The sequence below is a fragment of the Quercus robur genome, chromosome 7 (genome assembly GCF_932294415.1).
Source record: "Quercus robur chromosome 7, dhQueRobu3.1, whole genome shotgun sequence".
In the NCBI taxonomy this organism is placed as follows: Eukaryota; Viridiplantae; Streptophyta; class Magnoliopsida; order Fagales; family Fagaceae; genus Quercus; species Quercus robur.
Genome location: NC_065540.1, coordinates 12856498 through 12880253, shown reverse-complemented (window position 1 = coordinate 12880253; position 23756 = coordinate 12856498). Strand labels below are relative to the sequence as shown.

Here is a 23756-nt window from a genome sequence, read left to right as displayed (position 1 = left end):
CCCGCCCCACCCCATCCCCACCCTGCCCCGCATTAATAAAGGTTAAATTGTAATTTTATTCTACCCTAAAACCTACTATTCAAAAAATATATATATTATCAGCTTATTTTATTCTACCTAACTTGGCTCTACCTCTTTTTTCTCTCTAGCAAAGTTGGAAATAAGGTACCAATTTTAATTTTTAATTTTTTTTGTCTTTATTGGAAACAAATTTATATATTATTGAATTGATGATTTCATTCATGATTCATAAGGTCTTTCTCAACTTACTTTTCATCATGAACATAATATAATTTTTTTTAATGAGTTATGGGTCTGTGGCTCTAAATATGTGTCTGTGTCATTGTTTTTGTAATTTTGTGTGGGCATTTGGCTGCTTAACAACACTGTTTCTTTAAGCTTGTTAAAATTTTATTTTATCATGTTATGAGATTTTTGTTGTGATATTGTCTTGTTAAACATTTAGATAATATTATTTAGTTTTTGCTAAAAATTAGTTTGATTTGATAGGATAAATTTATTTATAATTTCAAGTATATTTTTATTATTGAAACATCTCATTTTATTTGAAAAATGGTAATAGTTGTAGGGAAAATTAACAAGAAATAAAGTTTTACGGTGTAGGGCGGGGCTTCGCGGGTCTTCGCGGGGCCTTAAGGGGCGGGGATGGGGCAAGAAATTTTCCCCATCATGCGGGGCGGGGCGGGGATGGGGCAAGAAAAATCCATGCGGGGCGGGGGCGAAGATCTCATCCTTCGACCCTATCCCGCCCCATTGCCATCCCTACATGCAAGGCCTTGGTTCTGTCCAAAACTTATGGTTTTTCTTTTGTGTACTTGGTTTCCCCATAGGCTTGAGTCCGAGGACCATGCAAGGCCTTGGTTCTGTCCAAAACTTTTTGGGTACTTATTTGCTTTTTTCGCAGGTCAGCCCCTTGGCCATGACTGGGAGAGCTGATTTGAGGTCGGAAGCCCCTAGAGCTACCCGTGCCGTTGGCACTACAGGATGTAAGCCCTGGCACCAGTTTATATCGGAGCGACAACTGCAAGTCACCGGAGACGGGAAAAACTCGCGAATCTCTGCTTGCTAGAGAGTTGACTCATGCGCCACCCGTGCCAACGCGCAAGCCTTCCTACAGACGGCGCCAATTGTAGGGACACGATTCTCAAACGGCCCAACAATGACGTTGGGCTCGCACGTGAAGGATCCCTCACCATGCAAGGCCTTGGTTCTGTCCAAAACTTATGGTTTTTCTTTTGTGTACTTGGTTTCCCCATAGGCTTGAGTCCGAGGACCATGCAAGGCCTTGGTTCTGTTCAAAACTTTTTGGGTACTTATTTGCTTTTTTCGCAGGTCAGCCCCTTGGCCATGACTGGGAGAGCTGATTTGAGGTCGGAAGCCCCTAGAGCTACCCGTGCCGTTGGCACTACAGGATGTAAGCCCTGGCACCAGTTTATATCGGAGCGACAACTGCAGGTCACCGGAGACGGGAAAAACTCGCGAATCTCTGCTTGCTAGAGAGTTGACTCATGCGCCACCCGTGCCAACGCGCAAGCCTTCCCACAGACGGCGCCAATTGTAAGGACACGATTCTCAAACGGCCCAACAATGACGTTGGGCTCGCACGTGAAGGATCCCTCACAATAAGATTTGTAGAGAATGGGCTTGAAAGGCTAGCGTTTGGTCACAGGGCGTTGGTCCAAACCGGACTTTAGGGAAACTCAGATAAGAAAAGGTTCCAGTCTGGATATCCAAGCCCTACGGCTTTGTAACTTGAGGGATTGGACTCCTCGGATCATGTCCGAGGAGCCCTAATGTCTTTCTCCGGTTACCCGGCGATGGGTTTTTCGGGGTGATGTACATATATTGTCCGGGCATTCTCATCCCTGGAGTTTTTCCCAGGAAGTCAGATGGGGATCCCTTTCTGATTAGTTTATCTTCTCTTTTATACTAGCCTACGTTCGCTGTCCCTCGTCCACGTGTAGGGTCAACTTTTTTAGGACTGCTATTTGTCCCGTCAGTCTAATCCCAGAATTGTTGAGGATGGTCTGATAAAGCCTAAGAATCTGGTTCTGTTAGGTACGGAGTCTTATCTGGGGAGGGTAATAAGGGTAACTTACCTAAGATATTTTAGATCTTCTTACCAATTTTCCTTTACCTCTTTTTTACCCCTCTTCTTAAGGGAGCTTTGGGTCAGCCGAGGACTAAACCGTCCTCGGCTGCGTCTCTGGGCCATCTTTGGCCTTATATTTTTTAAGCTTTGGGCCATAACTTTTTTCGGCTTGGGCCTGTGGACTCTCCATGAGCAAGTGGGCCTGGCCCATAAATTATTGGGCCCCACAATATATATATATATATATATATATATATATACACACACATTAAAAAAATTAATTCAGAAAACATGCATTGTAGGGGCGCGATTTGGGGCCCAAGCCCAAAATGTATGGAGTCTTGGTCCGATGAGTCCAATACAATTAATTTGTAGAGTATGGGTCAAAGAACTAGGTCTTAATGAATTGGGCAACAGTCAATGTTGAATTAAAAGACAATCAAGCGCAAATAAGAGATATTGGTGTCAATGGATTTTTAGTCTGAGGAGGCCAAAGTTATTGTATATTAATCACAGTTGGATATTAAAATAGTTTAGTATGCTACATTGTTCTCTCTCTCTCTCTCTGTTTTTCACCACCCCATTCTCATGGGGGTTCTTCCACATTATATAGCTTCTTTCTGATCATCTAGACCCTACACTTGTTGATCATTTGGATCCCCACTTAAGTACTCATCTCATCAGATACCCCTTTCAGCCTTTTGTGAGTTGTGGTAGCCAAAACAGCACAGTTTAGAGGTCCTCTCCACATTAATGCAGCCAGAAAAGTAGCTGCGGCGCATTTAATACGGTGGTAACAGCTTTTTCTTAGATATTTCGAGTTCCCTTCCCTCTCACATGTTAATGGGGCGCATTTCAATTGCTAGAATACATATTTGGACTGCATTCGTCGTGTCCTAGGAGGAATTCCTCCTCGAATCTCCTTCCCTTTATCTCCCACTGATGAGACTTTTACTGGGAATCATTTAATAGTTATCTCCTCCTCCTCGGACTTATTAATGTCCTTGGATAAGGCCCAAGGCCCAATACATTATTTTGAGCCCTAGTCCCTACATGCATCAATAGCAATTTCCAAATTTCGTGGAAGAACCAAACTAAAAATGTCGATATCAAAAGCAATATTATATTTTCTAATTTAGTTTTCAGAGTTACAAATAGTGTTAAAATATGTTAATTTCATGTTCAAACGATTTAGAACTCTCTTTTTTTAATAAAATTATCCAACATTAAACAAATTCTAATTAGATAGATAAATTCTTTTCTATAAATTCTCTAATTTAATTTTCTTTCTTAATACTTATTGATTGAATTTTGGTTAATTTTTTCAAGTGACAATATATGCTTTTAAAAGCCAACATTTTTTTTTTTTTTTCATATCATACTTTTAAATTTTAAAAGTAGCAATCCTGTGATTTGCACCATTTTGGTCCAATTCAATCAACTTTGGTCTATTTGGTCAATTTCAGTATTTTCAGTCTAATTCAATCCATTCGGTCCAATTAGGTTTACTTTGGTCTAATTCGGTCCATTACTTTTTACTTCAATCCAATTTGGTCTACTTTGGTCCATTATGGTCCAATTCAATTGATTCAGTCTACTTTGGTCCATTTCAATCAAATTCAATCCATTCAGCCCAATTTGGTCCATTTGATACATTACTTAAAAATGGGAAAAGAAAAGTTGGGGTTGAGAGCATAGTTTTAAAAACAAGAATGGTCAAAGAAGCAAAAATTGTTCTAACTTTAGGTTTTTACTAATTGAAACACCCGTTTTCCCAATTTTACCAAACCAGAATAGGGTTCAGTTCTTGGTTGAATTGGTTAGTTCGATTCGATTTTTAAAATCATGGTTGAGTACCTATTCTAAATCTGAATTATTAATATATATATATATATATATATTAGGTAGTAATACTTCCTATATAATTGCAAGTAGAAATCTTGAAAAATATTTTAGTGCTTAGGGTTTTTTGTTTACAGGCAAAATAGATTTTGAGTTGATGCTAAGTGACTGTTTCATTTCAAATCCTGGTACATAGGTTGGATAAGAACAGAAGAGCCCTATATTTTCTATAATAAAAAAAGTTAATAACATATCAACAAAACCTAAAATCAAATAGGAAAAAAAAAAAAACCATTGCGTCTATTAAAATATTATCAACTATATGTAAAATAGATATATATATATATATATATATATATATATATATATAATATATATATATTTGATAAAAACAATAAAGTCATTGAAAATGTAAAAAACCAAGTAAACAAAAACAATGAAGTTGATACTTGATATGATTGTAGGTTGCATGTTTTGTTAAAATAATACGATTTTTTTTTTTTTTTTTGGGTTGAGAAAACACTAACAATAGTTGATAAGAGAACAAATAATTGTTTATTCTTATCTAAAAAATTGCAATTTGGTGCAATCATGGGCTCTAAGCCCAATTTAGTTTTTAGAGTTAAAAAAATTTGTATATTTTTTAAAACTAATTACAACTTATTTTCTTTTTAGATAAAGCAAGTAAGGAGCCTAATATTAAACAAATTCTAATAAAATTAGATTTCATCCTCTCTGAACAAAATATAATCCAACCATGTATTGTTGAACTTTCTCTTGCATTTGCACATTTTGGCAACTAAAATAAATTTTTTATTTTATTTTACCAATTTAAATTGAACCTCATATAATTTCGCTTTATCATCAGGCCATAAGACACCAAATGATTTTTGGTGTAGGAAGGCTTCGAATAACAAATCTTAGGCAAGGTTCGAACCACAAATCTTTTATTCGACCATAATTAATTTTACTAGTTAAGCTAATTGGAACTAACATTTGTTTGCAGTGACCAACAAAATACAACTAACTTTATATTTTCCAACAACAATTGAACTCAATGTAACTAGGTTTTTGAATTCAGCTGGGGAACTTAAAGTTATGCACCTAATATATTGTATATAAGTTTTACTCTAAAATAAAAGAGTAACATCACAACCACAAATTTTTTTACTAACATTTTTACAAATTGTTGAGGTGAAAAATTCTTACTAGTTCTCATCTGGGCCCATCATTTACATTACTTTTTTACTTACCAATAATCACTAACCACATCTGCAATTTATATAAAATAAAAAAAAATTGTAGCTATAACATATTCCAAATAAAAATTTTCCTAAAACTATTAGGAAAATGCTAGAGACACAAAAATTTTTATAAAAGCTTTTACAGCCTGCTAATGTGGTGGGTGATTATTAGTAAATAAAAAAATGATATTATTGGTGAGCCTAGATAAGAATCAGTAAGAAGTTGGTCACAACAACAGTTTGTAAAAATATTGTAAAATGGTTTGTGGCTATAGCATTACTCAAACTATTATATCATCAAAGAACCTTGATTAGATCACTATAAGGTTCATTGGATTATTGTGAGCCTTACTAACACCATAACATACTTAGAATTAAAGATTTGTTTAAGATTTATAGAGTTTGTTTCCAAGTAAAAGTCTTTAAAGATTTGGTAAGATCTTATAGAGTTTGTTTCCTATTAAAAGTCTTCTTTAGGGTTTCACAAGGTTTCACTATATAAATACAATTGTTCTCCTTAAACATATCCACCCAAAGTTGAAAAAGGGAGAGAGAAAAATAGGGAGGAGAGACAAGTTGGCCCCATGAGTTCTACAACTTCAATCAAAAGGTATGCCTCCAATCTTACTAGAAATTTAGTTATTATTTTTTTAAGCAAAGCAATTAGAGTCAACATTAATTATTACTTAATAATTTTATTCTTAAAATTGGGGCAAATCAAGTAATAAGTTGATTTTTTCCCGATATCAAGCCGAATCAAATAATAAATTTTTTGTAATTCTTCAATCTTTTAAGTTGATTAATAGCCCGTTTAAAAAACTGTAATCGACCCGAGCCTAGCCAATTTTAATATAATATGTTGTTCTACTATTCTATAAATTTTTAACCCATCATCCTACTTCTCCCAAAATTGTTTTTGACATAAATCTCACTTTTCAATTTTTGTTTCCTCTCCATATGATCCCCTCTCACTCGTTTTTATTTGCCTCTCACCAGTCACCCCCTTGTGGCTGTTACTTCTAATATTTATCTGTTTTAATTTTTTTTTAATGTTTTCTTTATCTTTGTTGTTCCTATTTTTTAATATTTCTATAGATACTAGAGACGGGCTCCTTTGTTTGTTTTGTTTTTCTTTTTTATTCTGAAAAGTGAAAACAAGAAAAAGAAAAGAAACATCTATTCACTTCTCCACTGGGGATGGGGGCGTAGTTTTCCGGGTCCAATTCCATTCTGTCTAATCCAAACTCGTCATCCCTCAAGGATAAATTTGCAAATATCGAAGTCCTTGTGTTTCAAATTGCATATATTTCATCAACCCACCACATTCTTCTTTCTTATTATACCAACAGTTCCCCTCCACTGGTGCAAGCAGAAAATTGAACCGCCCAAGTTATATATAACAATCTCAGTGATTATAAAGCTCCGTTTGGATTGCGTTCTACATTTACGCGTTTGTGTCTGTCTTTTTTTTCTTTTCTTTTTTGCTTTTCCAATAGGTCCCGTGCACTATTCACGGGACCCACAAACTTCTTTTTTCAACAAAATTTTCATTAAAAATTGGTCTCAGGACACTATTCACACATTTAAAAATTATTTTGCTACAGTGTTTTCAGTTTTCAATTTTCAGCAAAATAAGCAGTATCCAAAGTGTGCGTTTGGATACGGCTTATTTTACTGAAAATTGAAAACTGAAAACACTGTAACAAAATAATTTTTAAATGTATGAAAAAGTACTGTTCACACTTTTTTTTTACTGTTCAAGTGCCTTGGTGCACTGTTCATGGGGCGTTGGTCTTTTTTAAAAAAAAAACGCAAGTGTGGGTTTGGAAACGCAAATCCAAACCCACACTAAAGGTCCATTTGGGTAGTGCGGCTGCGTCCGCATTTTGAAGTTTTGGGCCTTTTTTTTAAGTCCAGTGCGTTATGCACTGTTTATTGGCCATGAACAATGATTTTAGGCCAATGAACAGTGTTGAACAGTAATAAACGGTAAAAAAAAATTTTATTCTTGTTTTCAGTTTTCAGTAAAATAAGTTGTATCCAAACGTACACTAAAAGACTCAATAAAGCCAATGATGATTATACTATTTGTTAGATTAGAAGGAGATTTGACAGCCCAACCATAGTATGTTTAGAGAAACAACATCCTATTTCAAAGTCTAAGATTAAGGCAAAGCTCAATATAAGCGTTATGCTTGTTAATTAGGTTTTGTATATTTTGTTTGTTTATTCTAGAGTCAAAGGGTGTTTTAGTAATTTTTTATTTGTTGGGTATGGATCATAGTTATGGGCAATGAGTTTTTATTTATTTATTTATTTATTAATAAGCAAGTCTTATGTGGTTTATGGGTCTTTATATACAGGCTTTGGTTTAATTCAAATAGGGTTTGGTTTAGTAGTTGAAGTAGAAGACTAGTACTACTAGGAGAAGTTAAGAATATGATATATATAACTATTTTATCGTATTCAAACAAGTGAGAGTTGATTAATAAAATTGAGAGTTTTGAGTAGGGAGCGTGTTGGCCTTTGGGTGTCTGCATGTAAAACAAAATCTTCAAATTAATTTTTGGCAATTTTATGTTATTATTTCCTTAATTTTAGGTGTCTTTTGATGTTGTTTAGTGAAATTAGGGTTTTGGATGTTTTCCTAGTCATCTTAGGGTTTTGTCTTTTTAGTATTTATATGTTGTGTAGCCTCCAGAAGCCGTCATATTGTTATCGAAGTTTTTCTCTATTTCCTTTGGTGGATTCAAGACTTCTCTTCTCGTAGATTCAAGAAACCCCTCGTTGATTCAAAGTTTACTATAATATTTTCTCTAGTGGATTCAAGAAACCCCTCGTAAATTTGAAATTTACTGTAATGAGCTAATTGTTTAGTTTTTGTTCTATCAAAAAGAGTATCTTGTGAGTTTTCTTTAGACTTTCGTTTTCTTTAAGCTTCCACGACATCGGTTATTTTCCTCCTTCCTTTCTTTTCTTTCTTTCTTCTCTTCTTCTTTTTTTTTTTTTTTTTTTCCTCGATTACCATCATCAGCATTGTTCACAAGTATTGTTTATTTGTACTGTTCATTTTTTTTTTTAAATCTATTTTTATTTTATTTTTTCTTCTTTTTACAACCATAAATCTAACTTTTTCTCTCTTGTACCCTAATCTTTCTTCTAAAAAGATTCTAAACTCCAAAATCTACAAATCCTCTTGAACCTTAACCCACCATAACCACACATAGAAAAAAAAAAAAAAAAATTATTTGTCATGCGCCAAGATGTTGTTGCCCCATGTATTTGAATAAATTATCCAATTTTAAGGTTTAGGGTTTTGGTCAAATAATATACTTTTGGGAAAACTAAACCGTGTAGTTTAGAGGTGTAACGAATTAAACCATATAGTATCAAAAGTAAAAAAATAAAAATAAACTTCAAATTTTCAAAAGTAACAAACCAAACCATATTATTTCAAAAGTAACAAATAAACCTATAATATTTTAAACCTTGGTAGGTATTAAATTCTAAATACAATGCGTTTAATTTGTTACTTTTGAAACTCTATACTTTAATTTCTTACTTTTGAAAATATAGGATTTAATTTGTTACTTTTTAAAATTTTAGAATTTAATTTTTTATATTTGAAACTATAGGATTCAATTTATTATACCATTAAACTATAGGATTTAGAATGTATTTTACCTTATATTTTTTAAAGGGAAAATTATACCTGTAGTCACTGAAATATGGTGTAAGTTCAGTTTTGGTTACTCAAATACAAAAAGTTCGAACTTAAATCTTACAAAGGGAAAATTTTGGTCCTCAATTTTATTTATTTATTTATTTTGTATTTACAAGAGTGACAAGTAGCAAGTTTGAGTTCAGAAAAATCAACCTAAGACTACCTACCAACCTTAAAAGTTGTATACATTGAATATGACTTTTTTACATATGGTGAGACAACCTTTTTAACGGACCAAATTAAACCAATCACATATCTAAGGGATCAAAATCAAATTTCCCTAAATTTTAGGGATGAAATTATTCCTTTTTTTAAATTTGAAGGACCAAAATCAAAGTTTAGCCCAATTGTAAAGAAGCAAAGGTCAATTGCCCTTTTTTTAAATGTTCTAAACATGCTCATAGCTAACTCTAATAAGGGTCCATTTGTCCTTGCTGCAGGGGTTGAAGAGGATTATTATGAAGGCAAAGCATTGCTAGAATGGCAATATTGCGAACTCGTAATAATTATGACCAGCAAAGGAGAAGTGAGAAAGGCATTTTGCCAAACATATCTGCTGCTGATATAGACATGTTGGTGTGGTGGAAAGGACTTGCCTTGGACCCTTGCAATCCAAAAGCAACCGAGTATTCATTTCAAAAATTTTGGAATCAAAGTCTCAAACTCCGGAATTCATTGTTTTTTTGTAATGGGGAATGTCAGAAGGTAAGAGCTCAACTAAAATTGTTTGCTTTTTTTTTTTTTTTTTCTTATTTTTTCTTTAGAAAAAATTATGATGAAAAAATGAATAAGTAAAAAGATTAGATATATGGTTCTAACTAAATACACACCCTTCAACCTAAAAGTTGTATGAGGAAGAACTCTAGAACCCACTAAAATAACAAAAATAAAAATTTATTGACTATTATTGATAATAGACTTTTTATTTTTAATTTACAACATAGGTGAGGGTTCAAGTTAGTTCAATTCAATTTGTAATTTTTTTTTTTTTTAAATCGTTGAACAAGAGACTTGAGTTTTAGAGATCGCAAAAATTCTTGTCCTGCTTGACCCACCCAACCCCACTCTGCCCTGCACGAATTTTCCCCACCCTAAAAAGTTGATAGGACCAAACGAGTTTTGCTCACCCCACCCCATTTCGTAAAAGAAGAGCAAATTAAAGAGCGATGGAAAAATTATTTTGATAAACTTTTGAATTGAAACAATATGAAAGATTAGAGCGATTTTGTTAAACAAATGGAGGATAGAAACCATAGGTTTATTACTTTGCAAATTTGTCTATTCAAGAATTACTTTATGGTGTCCACATGTGAGGTTCTATTGAAATAAAAGTTGTGTGGTTTTAAAGGTTTAACTATTTAAGTATGTATATATGGGTTTTTAATTTATTAGTTATATGGTCACTTTTGTAGTCTGGGGAAAATCTGAAATTTTACAATTACAGCAAATTAAGGATAGTTTGATACTTTAGTTAAGTCTAGAATTTTCTAAAAGATCCTTACTCGTAAGTATCTTAATTAAGTATTAATTTTTTAGGTCCAAGTTTGCCTTTTATTACATTTTTATTTTACTACTCATACTAGGAGTTCTAATATTGCTAGAATAAGGAAGAGCCTTTATATATGTTTGTGCTCAACGTTATCAAAGAGAAATGGAGTTAATTAATAAAATTATTGTTGGAACATACCAACAATTATTGAGTATTTTGAGCATTGAGGCACATTGGTTCTCTCTCTCTCTCTCTCTCATGGTACTGTTCACAAATATTGTTTATACAACCCCTAAGCCCCATAAAAACCTCTCTTTTTCTTATTCTTTACAACCCCAAATCAAGCTCTATCTCTCACCTACCAAAAAACTAAATCACCATATCACATAACTCATTAAACCACATTTTTATTTCCTCTTACAACTTTAACATTTTCTTCAACAATTCCAAACCTTAAATCAGCAAATTCTCTTAGCCCTAAACCTAAGAATGAAATCCTCATTGAAGTTTGGAAGTGCCAGGGTTATGTGGGTTGTATGCTAGTTAACAAGCCTTTTCAATAAGACTTTAAATGTTAACCAAATACCATAGTTAGGTGAAGTAATTTAATACCTATTTATAAGAACAAATGGGATATTAAAAATCAATATATATATATATATATATATATATATATATAAAAGCAGAGACCTCATGTTGGAGAGTATGAGGTTGTGCCATATGGGGCATTCCTTGAAGTTCTCTTTATTTAGTTTTCTACTTCAACAAAGTTTGCATTTATATTAAAGTATTAGTTCATTTGAATTAGCCAATAGATAAATGAATATATTAATTATTTATTGTTGTGCATTAATTATTTATATTAAATGAATTCATATGATTATTTTTATAAACTCTATATAGAAAATAATTTTTAGTTGGAATAATAATAATAAATTTAGAATATAACAGTCTTACTCATGTTTAGTTGCTTTGACAACAATTGTCACAAAAGTCATAAAAAATTTAAATATTTGTGAATTTACTAAAATTAATCTTAATCTAGTGTGTGTGTGGAACTAACACTGTAGTATGTATTATATGTAATTAGAAAGATTACTAATATAATAAATATGTTTATTTTGTTATATTGATTATTTTAAGTATAATGAAATTTGAATATCATTTTTATAAGATTTATATGAGAAACAATTTTTTTTTTTATGTGAGAAACAATTGATCTGAAATATGGCATTTTTACTCAAATTTAGTTGTTTTTGCAACAATTGAAGGATATATATGCATTTTTTAGTAGGCATATGAAACATGTCTATCTATATTAGCTACTATATCATGCAATTTTCAATTTGTAAATACATATATAAGTATGATCAAATCACTATACTACTGTTAGTGTATTTCTATTTTGTCTATATATAAAATAACTAAAGATTACAATATTTTACAATGAAATTTATTGAAATATCTTTTTTATACATCAATAGTTGGGGTGGGGATGTGAATCCTGAATGTTTCAATTGGAAATTGAGGTGCCAATTAGTTAAATTACAAGATTTTTGGTAAAAACTTATTGAAATATTAGAGAAAACTAATAATAAATTGTACCGCACATTGTGCAGAAACTCAACTAGTTGTACAAATTACCATGGAATTAATCTTATAAGTAATACAATGAAACTTTGGGAGAGAGAGATTAAACATAGGTTAGGACATGAAACAACAATATCAAAAAATCTATTTTATTTTATGCCAAGACGATCCACTATGGAAGTTATCTTCTTACTTGCACATCTAATGAAAAATATAGAAACCTGTAGAGATTTTCATATGATAATTATTAACCTAGAGAAAACTTATGATAGGATATCTAGAGTGGTTAAGTGGTGGATTTTGGAAAAAGAAATGAGTTTCTCTAAAATATATTAAATTGATTAAGGATATATATGGAGTATAATTAGTGTAAGAACAAGTAGAGGCATCATAAGTGAGTTTCCTATCATTATAGGTTTGCTTCAAGGATCTACATTAAGTCCACATCTCTTTGTACTAGTGATGGATCACCAAATCGATTTAAGAGGAAGTCCCTTGGTATTGCAAATGATATAGTTCTAATGGATGAAACGAGAAGTGGACTTATTGCCAAGTTAGAATTTGGGCCTCTAGAATTTAAAAGCTTTCGATTATATATGACTAAAACAAAATATAAGGAAGGTAAGTTTAGTAAAACTAGAAACAAATATAAAATGATTGCAAGACTTTATGGTCAAAAGATACAAAAGATAAAGAATTTTTGATATCTTAGATCAATAATCCATAAAGATCAAGAGATCGAAGATGATGTGAATTATAGGATAAAAGCATGGTGGATGAATTGGAGAAGTGCATTAGGAGTATTGTGAAATTGTAGAATACCTATAGGAAAAATATTATAAGACCCCTATTAGGGGTGAACAACCAACGATCCAAGCTAAAGCCTAGTTAATGGAACCACAAGATTAGGCTGGCAACAATAAACGTGAAGGTGGTCGGAGGAAGCGCTAGGTTTTTTACGTCGATCGATATGGTTGTTTGCAAATGTTTCTGGATTCCTACAAACAATGAACTGACCGACATATTTCTAAAATTCCCCATATTCCCCCCTCCCCTCTATTTTACACGTATCGCTTTTACGTCGATTAGTATGGTTGTCTACAGATGTTTTTGGATTCCTACAAACACCGAACTGACCGACATATTTCTAAATTTCCCTATATTCCCCCCCCCCCCAATCTATTTTACACGCACCCCTTTTATTTTTTGTTTCTCCCCACTTAACCTAGCTTTTCAGCCTTGTCAAAATTTGTAACGTAGCTAGAGATTGAGAAGTAGAAACCTGAAGGATAGAGTCGTTGACGATTAAGACTTTCTCGCGTTCTCACCAATTGTTGCTAGAATTTTGATCCAAAGGTGTGGCAAAGATTCTCATTTTAAGAATTCAAACAACATCAATGCAAATTAAAAACCTCCAACACTAGCCATGTGATGCCCCAATTTGATTGATTGTGTGATATGTGTGGATGTGTGATAAGTCCCACATCGGGTATTTATTGGGTTGAACTGAGCTTTATTAACAACTACAAGAAGCCTCAATTGTGATTAGTCCTTTTAAGGTATAGCGCAGATGTGGCTAGCGCTTTTCCTTAGGTTGTTACATATGGTATCAGAGCCGGTCCGGTGATCCCATGTGGGTTCAGAGACACTACCCTACAAAGTGGGCCCTAACGAAGACGTTAGGGATTTAAGTGGGGGAGATTGTGATACCCCAATTTGATTGATTGTATGATGTGTGTGGGTGTGTGATGAGTCCCACATCGGGTATTTACTAGGTTGAACTGGGCTTTATTAACAATTACAAGGAGCCTCAATTATGACTAGTCCTTTTAAGGTATAGCGCAAATGTGGCTAGCGTTTTTCCTTAGGTTGTTACATAAAGTCTAGTTCAACCCAATAAATACCCGATGTGAGACTCATCACACACCCACACACATTATACAATCAATCAAATTGGGGTATCACAATATCTTCCACTTAAATCCCTAACGTCCTCGTTAGGGCCCACTTTGTGGGGTAATGTCTCTGAACCCACATGGGATTACCGGGCCGACTCTGATACCATATGTAATAACCTAAGGAAAAGCGCTAACCACATCTGCACTATACCTCAAAAGGACTAGTCACAATTGAGGCTCCTTGTAGTTGTTAATAAAGCCCAGTTCAACTCAATAAATACCCGATGTAGGACTCATCACACACCCACACACATCACACAATCAATCAAATTAGAGCATCACAATCTCCCCCACTTAAATCCCTAACGTCCTTGTTAGGGCCCACTTTGTGGGGTAGTATCTCTGAGCCCACACAGGATTACCGGGCTGGCTTTGATACCATATGTAACAGCCCCACCCCAACTGTGTAGATATTATCCACTTTGGGGCCCATACCCCTCATGGTTTTGTTCTTCCCCAGGTTGCTCTAGGGAAAAGACCTCTACACATTGAAGGGAAGTCACTCCTTATAAACACATTCCCATGTGCTTCCCTAGGCGATGTGGTATTCCATAGAATGCAAGACCCCCCTTTTTGGGTCACTACAATCCACCCCTCTTACGGGCACACACGTCCTCCCGTGTGGGGCCCACACTTTCAGTTAGGGCATAGCTCTGATACCATCTGTAATAGCCCCACCCCAACTGTGTAGATATTGTCCACTTTGGGGCCCATACTCCTCATGGTTTTGTTCTTCCCCAAGTTGTGCTGGGGAAAAGACCTCTATACATTGAAGGGAGGTCATTCCTTAAAAACACATTCCCATGTGCTTCCCTAGGCGATGTAGGATTCCATAGAATGCAAGACCCCCCTTTTGGGTCACTACAGGCCACATCGAACCGTGTTCAACCCTAATTGCTATAAGTCCAACTATGCTTTATGGTACTGAATGTTGGGCTACTAAAAAGTAACATATTCATAAAATGAGTACAGCTGAAATGAGAATATTAAGATGGATAAGTAGAAATATACAAAAAGATAGAATTCAAAATGAGGAAAATCCCTTAAAGATAAAGGTGACCCTTATTGATGAAAATATGTGAGAGAGAGAGAGAGAGAAATGATTTTGTCATGTTTATAAGAGAGCAATTAATGCACCATTAAGAAAGAGTGAGTTTATTCAAGTTGAGGGAATGAAAAAAAAGTAGAGAAAGACCAAAAATACATTAGTAGAGGTAGTTAAAAAGGACATGTCAACTAAGGAAATAATAGAGACCATGACTTCTTCTTTTTCTTTTTCTTTTTCTTTTTTTTTTTTTTTTTTTTTTTTTTTTTTAGGATACTAAGTATTTTCACACACACACACACACACGAGGAGAGACTATGACTTCAAATAACATAGAATGGAGAGAAAAAAAATGTGACCAGGTCTAATAGTTGAAGATCTATAGCCAATCCCAAAATTTAGGGCTACGGCTTTATTGTTGTTGTTATAATTTTTTTATACATATCTTATTTGTAATTTAATTTACTTTTACAAATTCTATTCTCATCCCTAAAACACTTTATTTCTCTCCTAGCACTTTCACCGTTGTTTTTCCTATATTTTTGTCATTTCTACCTCGTTAGTGTCAAAGCCACCTAATTTGGGATGATAAAAAACCTCCCGCCCCCTTCCCAACCTATTCCACTATTGCCCCCCACAAATTTTGCTCACCTCAAAGAGGGGATAGGGTACCGCTGAACTGATTTCAACTCACCTTGTTATCACTCCTACTAGGTTTGAATATCATCTATAAAAACAAGTCAATTGGTGTCTTAACCTAACAATAAAAGATAATCATTATGTTACCGACACCATAATATCAAACCTATCCTATCTATCAAAAACTTATGGCCCAATTTAAAAGCTCCTAAAAACTTTTAAACAAAACCTAGTTGACACCCTACCATTAAGGACTCATATAAGACTGGAAATGCTCTTGGTTTCATTAACTTAATACCCTACCACTTAAGGACTCATATAAGACTAGAAAAGCTCCTATCAACTGAATTGGAATTGCCTACTTCCTCAACTTAAATTCTATGTTTTTCGCAATTACAAACATGAAATGCTCTTGGTTTCATTATCTTTGAAACTTCAAAACCTGTCTTTAAAGTCTCTCAATTTTAGCCATTCCTAACAAAACAACCTTTTCCCTTGCTTTTCTTCAGAGAAAGCGGAAATTTGAACAGTTTGTAAAAGGTACAAAGTTGAAAGCTGCTTCTGCATTGCCTAGTAGGGAATCTGATAATCGGAAAAAGGTCTTAAATTCACACAGTTCAAACAGTACATTGACTTTTGAGTATAGTTATCAGGGGAAAGTGAATACCATTACCAATATTACCTCTGCGGGTGATAAAATAAAATTCAGTTCAGTAAGTAAGGTTCGTTCTCCGTTATATGACACTGATGGATCCGTTAATGGTCCAAACCTACTGAGTTCAGAAAATTTGACCACACCAGTGTTAAAAAATTTCAATGATTTGGTTCATAGTCCAGATTCATCAAGTTCAGGGGAGCCAAACCAGAAAATTCAACAAGCATTGGGGATCATCAATAGTGATGATGTTCAAAAATCGGTACCTGTGGTTGATTTCATTGATTCACCTCAGCATTTTTGTTCAGGTTACAGAGATAAAAAACTTAAACAGATTATAAGGTTGGTTTCTAATGGAGGTCAACTCCCAAGACCTGTTATTCCTATTGGGTCCAAGTTCCAGGCTGAAATCCCAGAGTGGACAGGACTAGTTAACAGGAAAAATGTATATGGTGGTGCTGATGATTCAAAGAATTTGAAGTGGTTAGGCACCAGAATTTGGCCCATGAAAGGCAGTAGTGTAGAAACTAATGTGACAGCAATTGGCAAAGGGAGACTTGACTCTTGCTCTTGTGTCTCACCAGGCTCTATTGATTGCATCAGAAGCCACATTCTCACAAAAAGGCTTCTTTTGCAATTTGATATTGGTCCTGCTTTTAAGAGTTGGAAGTTTGATGAGATGGGAGAAGTTGTTTCAAAGTCCTGGACATCGAATGAGGGACAAAAATTTGAATTACTTGTGAAAAAGAATCCACTATGGAGTGGAACAAACTTTTGGGAGCTAGCCTTGAAGCATTTTCCATCCAAGTCCAAGAAAAGCATGTTGAGTTATTACTTCAATGTGTTCATTCCTAGACGTATGAGCCAACAGACCAGTTCTACCCCTGATGACATTGACAGTGACGATGATCAGGCTGATAATGCTGATGATTCCATTAAGGAATAGCATTGCATTTTGTAAATAATGTAAAGCTAGGAGTGATGTTAAGCAGTTCCAAAAGATTTCAGAACTCCACACTCGCAGTGGCCTTGTGTTTAGTTTGTAGATTGATGAGTAGGCTAACACCCTTTGGGTCAAAAAATTTGGTAGAATGTGTTTACAAATTACACCTGAACTAAAAACAACATTTGTAATATCAAATGAAATTTTAATACCGGCAAGTTTATTGCATTTAGTTTTATGTGTGAAATCAGCAATTTCATGGAGTTGTTACATTTATAGTTTAAGTTTGAGCAAAGAAACCTTTTAGCTATCTGATTTATACTATAGCAAATTCCCTGTAAAATAATCAACGAACCTTTAAATCTGAACAAGTTGATTTTGAATGAATTTCACACGGAAAACCGGTTTAGCATTATTGGTCTGTGGCACTTGCTGCTTTCTACACTGCTGCTGTGTCAAAGTTCATTCTTTTCGACTAAGTCACAGAATAAAACTATCTTTTAATCTTTGCTTTTCGTGAAAGCATTTAGTTTTCTCTTTTAGTATGAGCCGAGATCTCTGACAATTATTTCTTTACCTAATAATCTTTCAAGGGTTAGAAAGGATTTGTTGTCAAACACAAGGCAACTTTTGACTAAGATTATTTTTTTAGACCAGTACAGTAAAATAACTGGAATATTTTGACCCATCACAGTTTTAGGGGTACCTATCCAGTATAAACACAGTTTTTAATCCACTTTTTGTTTTTTTTTTTTTTTTTTTTTTCCTTGTTGATTTGTTTACAATTGTATTTATCTCTTCCAAATTGTCCAACACAGTTTTGGCAGAAGAAAACATCATAATAAACCAGTACAACATAGAAACAAAGTCTTGGCAGATACAATTTCTATATCAAAAGGGGCATAAGCAACCCTCGAGGAGCATGCATGAGTACACAACCGTTGACAATTATGCTGTCAATTACCTTAAACAAATTATTACTTGCCCACTTGCCATTGAGGCTAATGGGGGAGTAACTTAAGACATGCCATTGGATTATGAGCCTCTCTTTCTTTCTTTTTTCCTTTTTTTTTTCCCCTTCTTTCTTTTCAATGTTTCTTTCTTTTTATCCTCCATGAAAGAGCATGTTGGGATGTTTCCTCACTTTTTGACTTTAGGGGCAAATTTGTTGATCATAGAGCTTTTACAAATTATAGAAAAAGGAAAAGCATTATCTCAAACTTAGTGAGAATAAAATGTTGATTGGTTTGATTCCTTCAGTGTACCCTAGTGGAGTGATAAAGATCTCAGTCCTTGAGAAATAATCATTGGCAAACTTGATTCCTATTGCGCTGGTGGGATTTGAGCCTACTAGAGTTTAAAGAGCTTCTTTCTGCATTTTGTGAATTTTGTGGTCAAATAAAATTAAATTTTTTTGCTAGCGAGGAATAATACACTAATACCTCCCAAAGATTTCATAGCCTCTAGGTTTTTCTTTTTACTTGATTTGCTTTTCTTATTTTTTATTTGCCTTTCCCACTTTTATCATCTGGTCATACAGTTGGAGCTCTAGGTCCAAAATATACCCATCACTCAAAGGAAAATTAAGAAGCCCCACTTCAGGGTCAAAAGAATATCAAAGAAAAAACTAAGCCAAAAATCAAACCACCTGTAAAGTTGATAACTTTCAAAGTGAGTGAGAAATCCATTACCTGAAAGGATCAGTAGGTGCAAAAGGGAAAATAAATGAAACTAACAATGCATATGGGTGCAATTAATACATGAAATTGAAAGCGTATCATTGAATAAAATCTCTAATAGTTCTGTGCTAGAGAACTTAAGGCCCGTTTCAAATGATTCTAAACATTGGAATATCAAAGTCAACAAACAAGCTTCTGTATCAATTTCGATACATGCAGGGATTTCATTCTGCTATATGATCAGTGAGACTACCTATAAAATTTTTTGCACTGTGTTAACAAAGAATAGTCATAAAGAACTGTTTTTCTTAACTACAATATCTATACAGGGCTTGGAAGTCAAATACATTAGCAAGAAGAAACAAGTGGAGATTCTCACACATTCTCAACTATTTAGGCCCACTCCACTGACTGACTTTTGAACTAATTCAGTACTTGCAAATGTTGCTATCTTCCTTGCACTAGATTAAAAAGGATTGTAAGTTCCTCATTCCTGCAGCCTGCACAATCCCCTCATTAAATTTCCTCCAGCAAACTCAGCTACCAATTCAGGGCAAATTAACTGTAAAAACTCCTGAAAGTTTTATAATTGTCAGCAGCAGATGAAGGAAAGAAAGACACATTACTTGTGACAAGAGCAGAAGCAAATTAGCTTTAAATGATAAAAATGGAAAACAAAAAGAAGGAACAGATAAGAGTAAGTACCTGCCATACTTTCTAGACTTTGTAACATTATATAATGCTACAAATGATATGCCATCCATACATAGAAATAATATTTCAAGTCAATTAACTCATGCTAAACTTGGACCAACTGTTTGCTTATATAGAAACTGAATCTTAGGGCAATCGAGGGACTGACTGAAGCTCCAATAAAAATTCACATTTAAGATTATTCAGATGCTGAATGGAGAGGATATAGAAGTTAAATGGAATTCAATAAAGCAGCATGGTCAACACAACAAACAATATTAGAGCTCTCATGTTTGTTTCCTCCTTTTTTTCAAGTGTAAAGTTCAGGATATTCAAGATACCATTTATCAATTGAAGGAACTCAACCAAATATTTTGAGGTCCAAATGGATACTCCGATGAATAGTGATATTTGATTCTGAGTGGGGTCTAGGCCAAGATCATTCTACAGTTCAGAATAACTACACCTACCTTTACAAATCATATATTCATATTACAAACACTAGGGGACCAAGGCCTGGAGCATGTCACATGTCACAAAGTTTGATTTATTGGTACTAAGGAAGAACAAGTTATCGACCATATCTACTGTTTTGTGCCAAAACAACTTGTGACAAGCAGCAAACCTAGGTGGCACGAGCCCACATTATCGCCACTTTTGCCAAAATGCATAACATGCCAAAGACTAAGAAAACATACTCCAATATGAAGTCTTGAAACCCTCACCATCAGCAAAATTTGTGAAGCATAAAGACAGAAAAAGAAACCAGATATAATTATTGGCCATATTCCTATACCATATGTCCCAACCTTTTCTGGTAAGAAGAGAAACTAACTTAGAAACTGAAGGGAAATATTCAAGCCAATTGAATAACAGTATAGATAGAGATAATATAGTATAAGGAACAAAATTTTAAAAAAAAAATAAAAATAAAAAAACACTGAAATCCTTGTTATTTTGAGTGATCTGATCGAAGAAGCATGCTCTACTCACAGGAAATGAACAATGCAAAGGGTGCTTTTATCCAACCAACCAACCAACCATCAAGAAGAATTACATAAGCATGTGTGGTATTACACAACAAATGCAGCAAAAATTAATAACCATCAAACCCCCAAAAGAAAACACCTTATATTGGAACAAAATTCAGTACAATCGCAATACGCTTCTGGCGATAGAATGTGCATGATTCGACCTACTTTTCACGGACCCCCCATTCCTCCTGTTGCTGCTGCTGCTGCTGCTGCTCCTCATCGGAGTCAAGTAGAACCTCAACAAACCATTATCGATGTTGTTAGGCGAATACCTTGCACTCCTATTCCTTTCCAACACAAACTCATCCCTCTTCTTTTTCCCATTCCCATTGGCCTCCCACCCACCATTCTTCCTTAAACTCCCAAACCCCCCAAGAGAACCACCACCACCACCACCACCACCAACTCCAACTCCAACTCCAACACCAACACCAACACCAACACCACCACCAATACCAAAGTTATGTGAAGAATTCCTCCAACTCACACTGCTATTGCTTCTAAACACCTTTCTATTAAAAGCGCCTCTTGATTCTTGCCAAGACTCCGAAAGAGACCTCTCCACCCCATTTGGTCTACTACTATACCTATCATCATCCTCTTCTTTATTCCCACCACCTTTCCTATGAATAAAACCCCATATATTCCAGGCCTTGCTCCACCTCTTTGACTTCTTATTAGACTTCCCAACCACCGAACTCCCATCTCTAAAACCCAATTCAAAGCTCTCCGAACAATCATCCCTCATCGAATTCGAATTCGAATCCCTCTCCCTCTCCGGTGCTACTAATTTCGGCCCATTGAGGTAATCCATGACGCTTGTAGTGGTAGTAGCAGTGGACGCAACAGTAGCAGGTGACACCTTCGAATTTGCACTAGCATTCGAAGCCGACTTCAATTCATCAATCTCCGCCACCACCGCCGCTGCCGTCTTCCTTATCGAGTTAGACCTGTCTAAACTCCTCCGCCGCCTCGAAGACGAGTCCGAATAATAGTCCCTCGTCTGAGCTGACCCACCGGGCACCACAGAAAACCCCATCTCCTCCTCACCACCCGGCTCCTCAACCGGAATCTGAGTATCGGTCCTCACAACATGAACCGGAGGAGGAGGAGGAGGGAGAGGAGGGTCCTCTACAACCGAAACCATAGTGGGCATTCTAGGAAAAGTTCGACCAATCAAATAGCCATCCCAAGAAGCTCTTGGCTCATCAAAAGACATTCGAGGATCGTCGAAAGACATTCGACCAGCTTCAAACGACATCCGATTCGCGTCGAGTGAGAATCTCGGGTCCGTGTCGCAGGATCGGCGGCCGAAGCCGTAATCGGCGATTTCCGACTGGGTTTCTCGGAACTGCCTCCCGATCGGCTTCTCCACCGGCAATGTGGCGGACCCACCACCGCCATTCCTTCGTTTCTTCAGCTTCTGCTTTTGTCTCCACTTCTGCAACTTCTTGCTGAACACCGACGCCGCCGACCAGAAACTCCCGGCGATTTCTTTGAAATCTCTGCCGGAATTTTTCTTGGTATTCACGTCGAGATCTATGTGGTCCTTCATGGGCTTCAAGTCTTCTTGTTCTGCTTCTGGGTCTAGTTCTAGCTCTGGTTCTGGCTCTGGTTCTCCCTCTGGCTCTGTCTCCAACTCTTCCTCCTCTTCTTCAACAATTTCCTGAACTCTGTCTTCCACTACATTTGAAATCCTTGGTTCCTCGGCAACTGCTTTACCATTGTTTGAGTCGGGCTCAGACTCGGACTCAGACTCGGTCTCAGTGTCTTCCAAGACTGGATTTTGAACACTTGAAGAAGCTAAATTTCTTGACTCAACCAAAGAAGTAGAAGCAGAAAAAGAAGCTTCTTGTTGATGCTGTTGCTGTTGTTGCTGATGATTTTGTTGAGGTGGGTCTTTTTGCTTAGCTGGGTTACGCTCGTCGTCTTGAGTGAAAAGAGTCCAAAGAGTGTTCCTGACTCGAACGTCACAGGACTTTCTCTGTGGCTCGAAAACCCCCGAGAAACCCTCGTTGTTCTTCGACGCCGAAAACGACTTGGTTCTCCGAAGCTCAGGAAAGAAGGAGTTCCTGTTACGACTACTATTGTTGCTGTTGTTGTTGTTGTTGTTGTTGTTGGAGTTTTTGAAGATGGATTTAAGGGCTGAAGAAGTAGTGGTGGGGGGTTTGTTGCGAGAGGAGGAGGAAGTGGAAGCGGTGGAGGAATTTGGGTCCAAAACGGCAAGTCGTTCGCAGAGGCATGAGGGGCAAAAGCCAGTGAAGTGTTCTTCTGGGTGACGATCACAGGAAGTGGAAGGTCTATGTGGCTGTGGTGGTAGCGGTGGTAGTGATGCTGCTACTGCGGTTGCTGCTGCTGCTGCTGTTTCGGTTATGGGATTCATTAATTTTGAACTCTTAAAAGAGTTTTGGTTTTGGTTTTTGTTCTGCTATTGCTGTAGTTGTTTTTGTTGTTGTTGGGCTTGATATAATTAGTGTGATGATAATGATAATGCACACTCTGCTGCTACTTCTCTTGCTGCTTCTCATGAGTCCAGTAGAGTGGCAAATGAGAGAGATAGAGAGAGAGAGATATTTGTGTGTGTTTGTTTGTTTTTCTTTACTGTTTGGTTTCAACGGACAGTGAGGAAAGCGAGTGAGTGAGAGTGAGAGTGAGCGTGAGTGTGAGAGAGAGAAAGAGAAAGGAAAAGAAAATACGATATTATTATGAGCAGAGAAACAACGGGAAAATGGAAATAGGGAATTTTTAGGGGATGCCATGCCCCACACGCTCTCCTTTCTTTTTCTCTCTCTCTCTCTCTCTCTGGGTATAGAGTCTAGGGGCACTCGCTACTGAAAAGACAATTTTGGGCCTATGTGTCTCTAGGTATATCCTTAACCCGAGGTTTTTTTGTTTTTTGGTTTCCAGGAACCTGTTTGTTTGCCAAGAGGATGATGATTCATTGAACTCAAAATGGGATTCAGAAATCTGAATAGAATATATATAAAAATAATTTCCTTTGTGTTTACTCACTACTAGTCTATCATGGGGTATCTGAGATTTGGATTGGCTCCGTATTTTTTGTTTGTTTAACTGGAAAAATCAGGAGATTTTCAAGTTGGAATCTTT

General features: G+C 35.6%; 2 protein-coding genes across 3 annotated transcripts; one reads left to right on the top strand and one right to left on the bottom strand.

Annotated features, from left to right (window-relative positions):
- Positions 1 to 9403: 9403 nt before the first annotated feature.
- Positions 9404 to 17401, top strand: LOC126691031 (uncharacterized). Its single transcript, XM_050386114.1, has 2 exons — positions 9404 to 9499; positions 16154 to 17401. Exons 1-2 carry the CDS (start codon positions 9404 to 9406, stop codon positions 17243 to 17245), a joined length of 1188 nt encoding a protein of 395 aa, XP_050242071.1. The 3' UTR covers positions 17246 to 17401.
- Positions 17402 to 19095: 1694 nt separating this feature from the next.
- Positions 19096 to 23343, bottom strand: LOC126692313 (protein OCTOPUS-like). Of its 2 annotated transcripts, none has more exons than XM_050387875.1 (2): positions 20743 to 23343; positions 19096 to 19495 (listed from the first exon to the last, which is right to left on the bottom strand). In XM_050387875.1, exon 1 carries the CDS (start codon positions 23029 to 23031, stop codon positions 20761 to 20763), a length of 2271 nt encoding a protein of 756 aa, XP_050243832.1. In that variant the 5' UTR covers positions 23032 to 23343; the 3' UTR covers positions 19096 to 19495; positions 20743 to 20760. The 2 variants fall into 2 exon arrangements, with proteins under 2 accessions (XP_050243832.1, XP_050243833.1); XM_050387876.1 differs by having other exon boundaries at positions 19096 to 19421.
- Between the last annotated feature and the right edge of the window lie 413 nt (positions 23344 to 23756).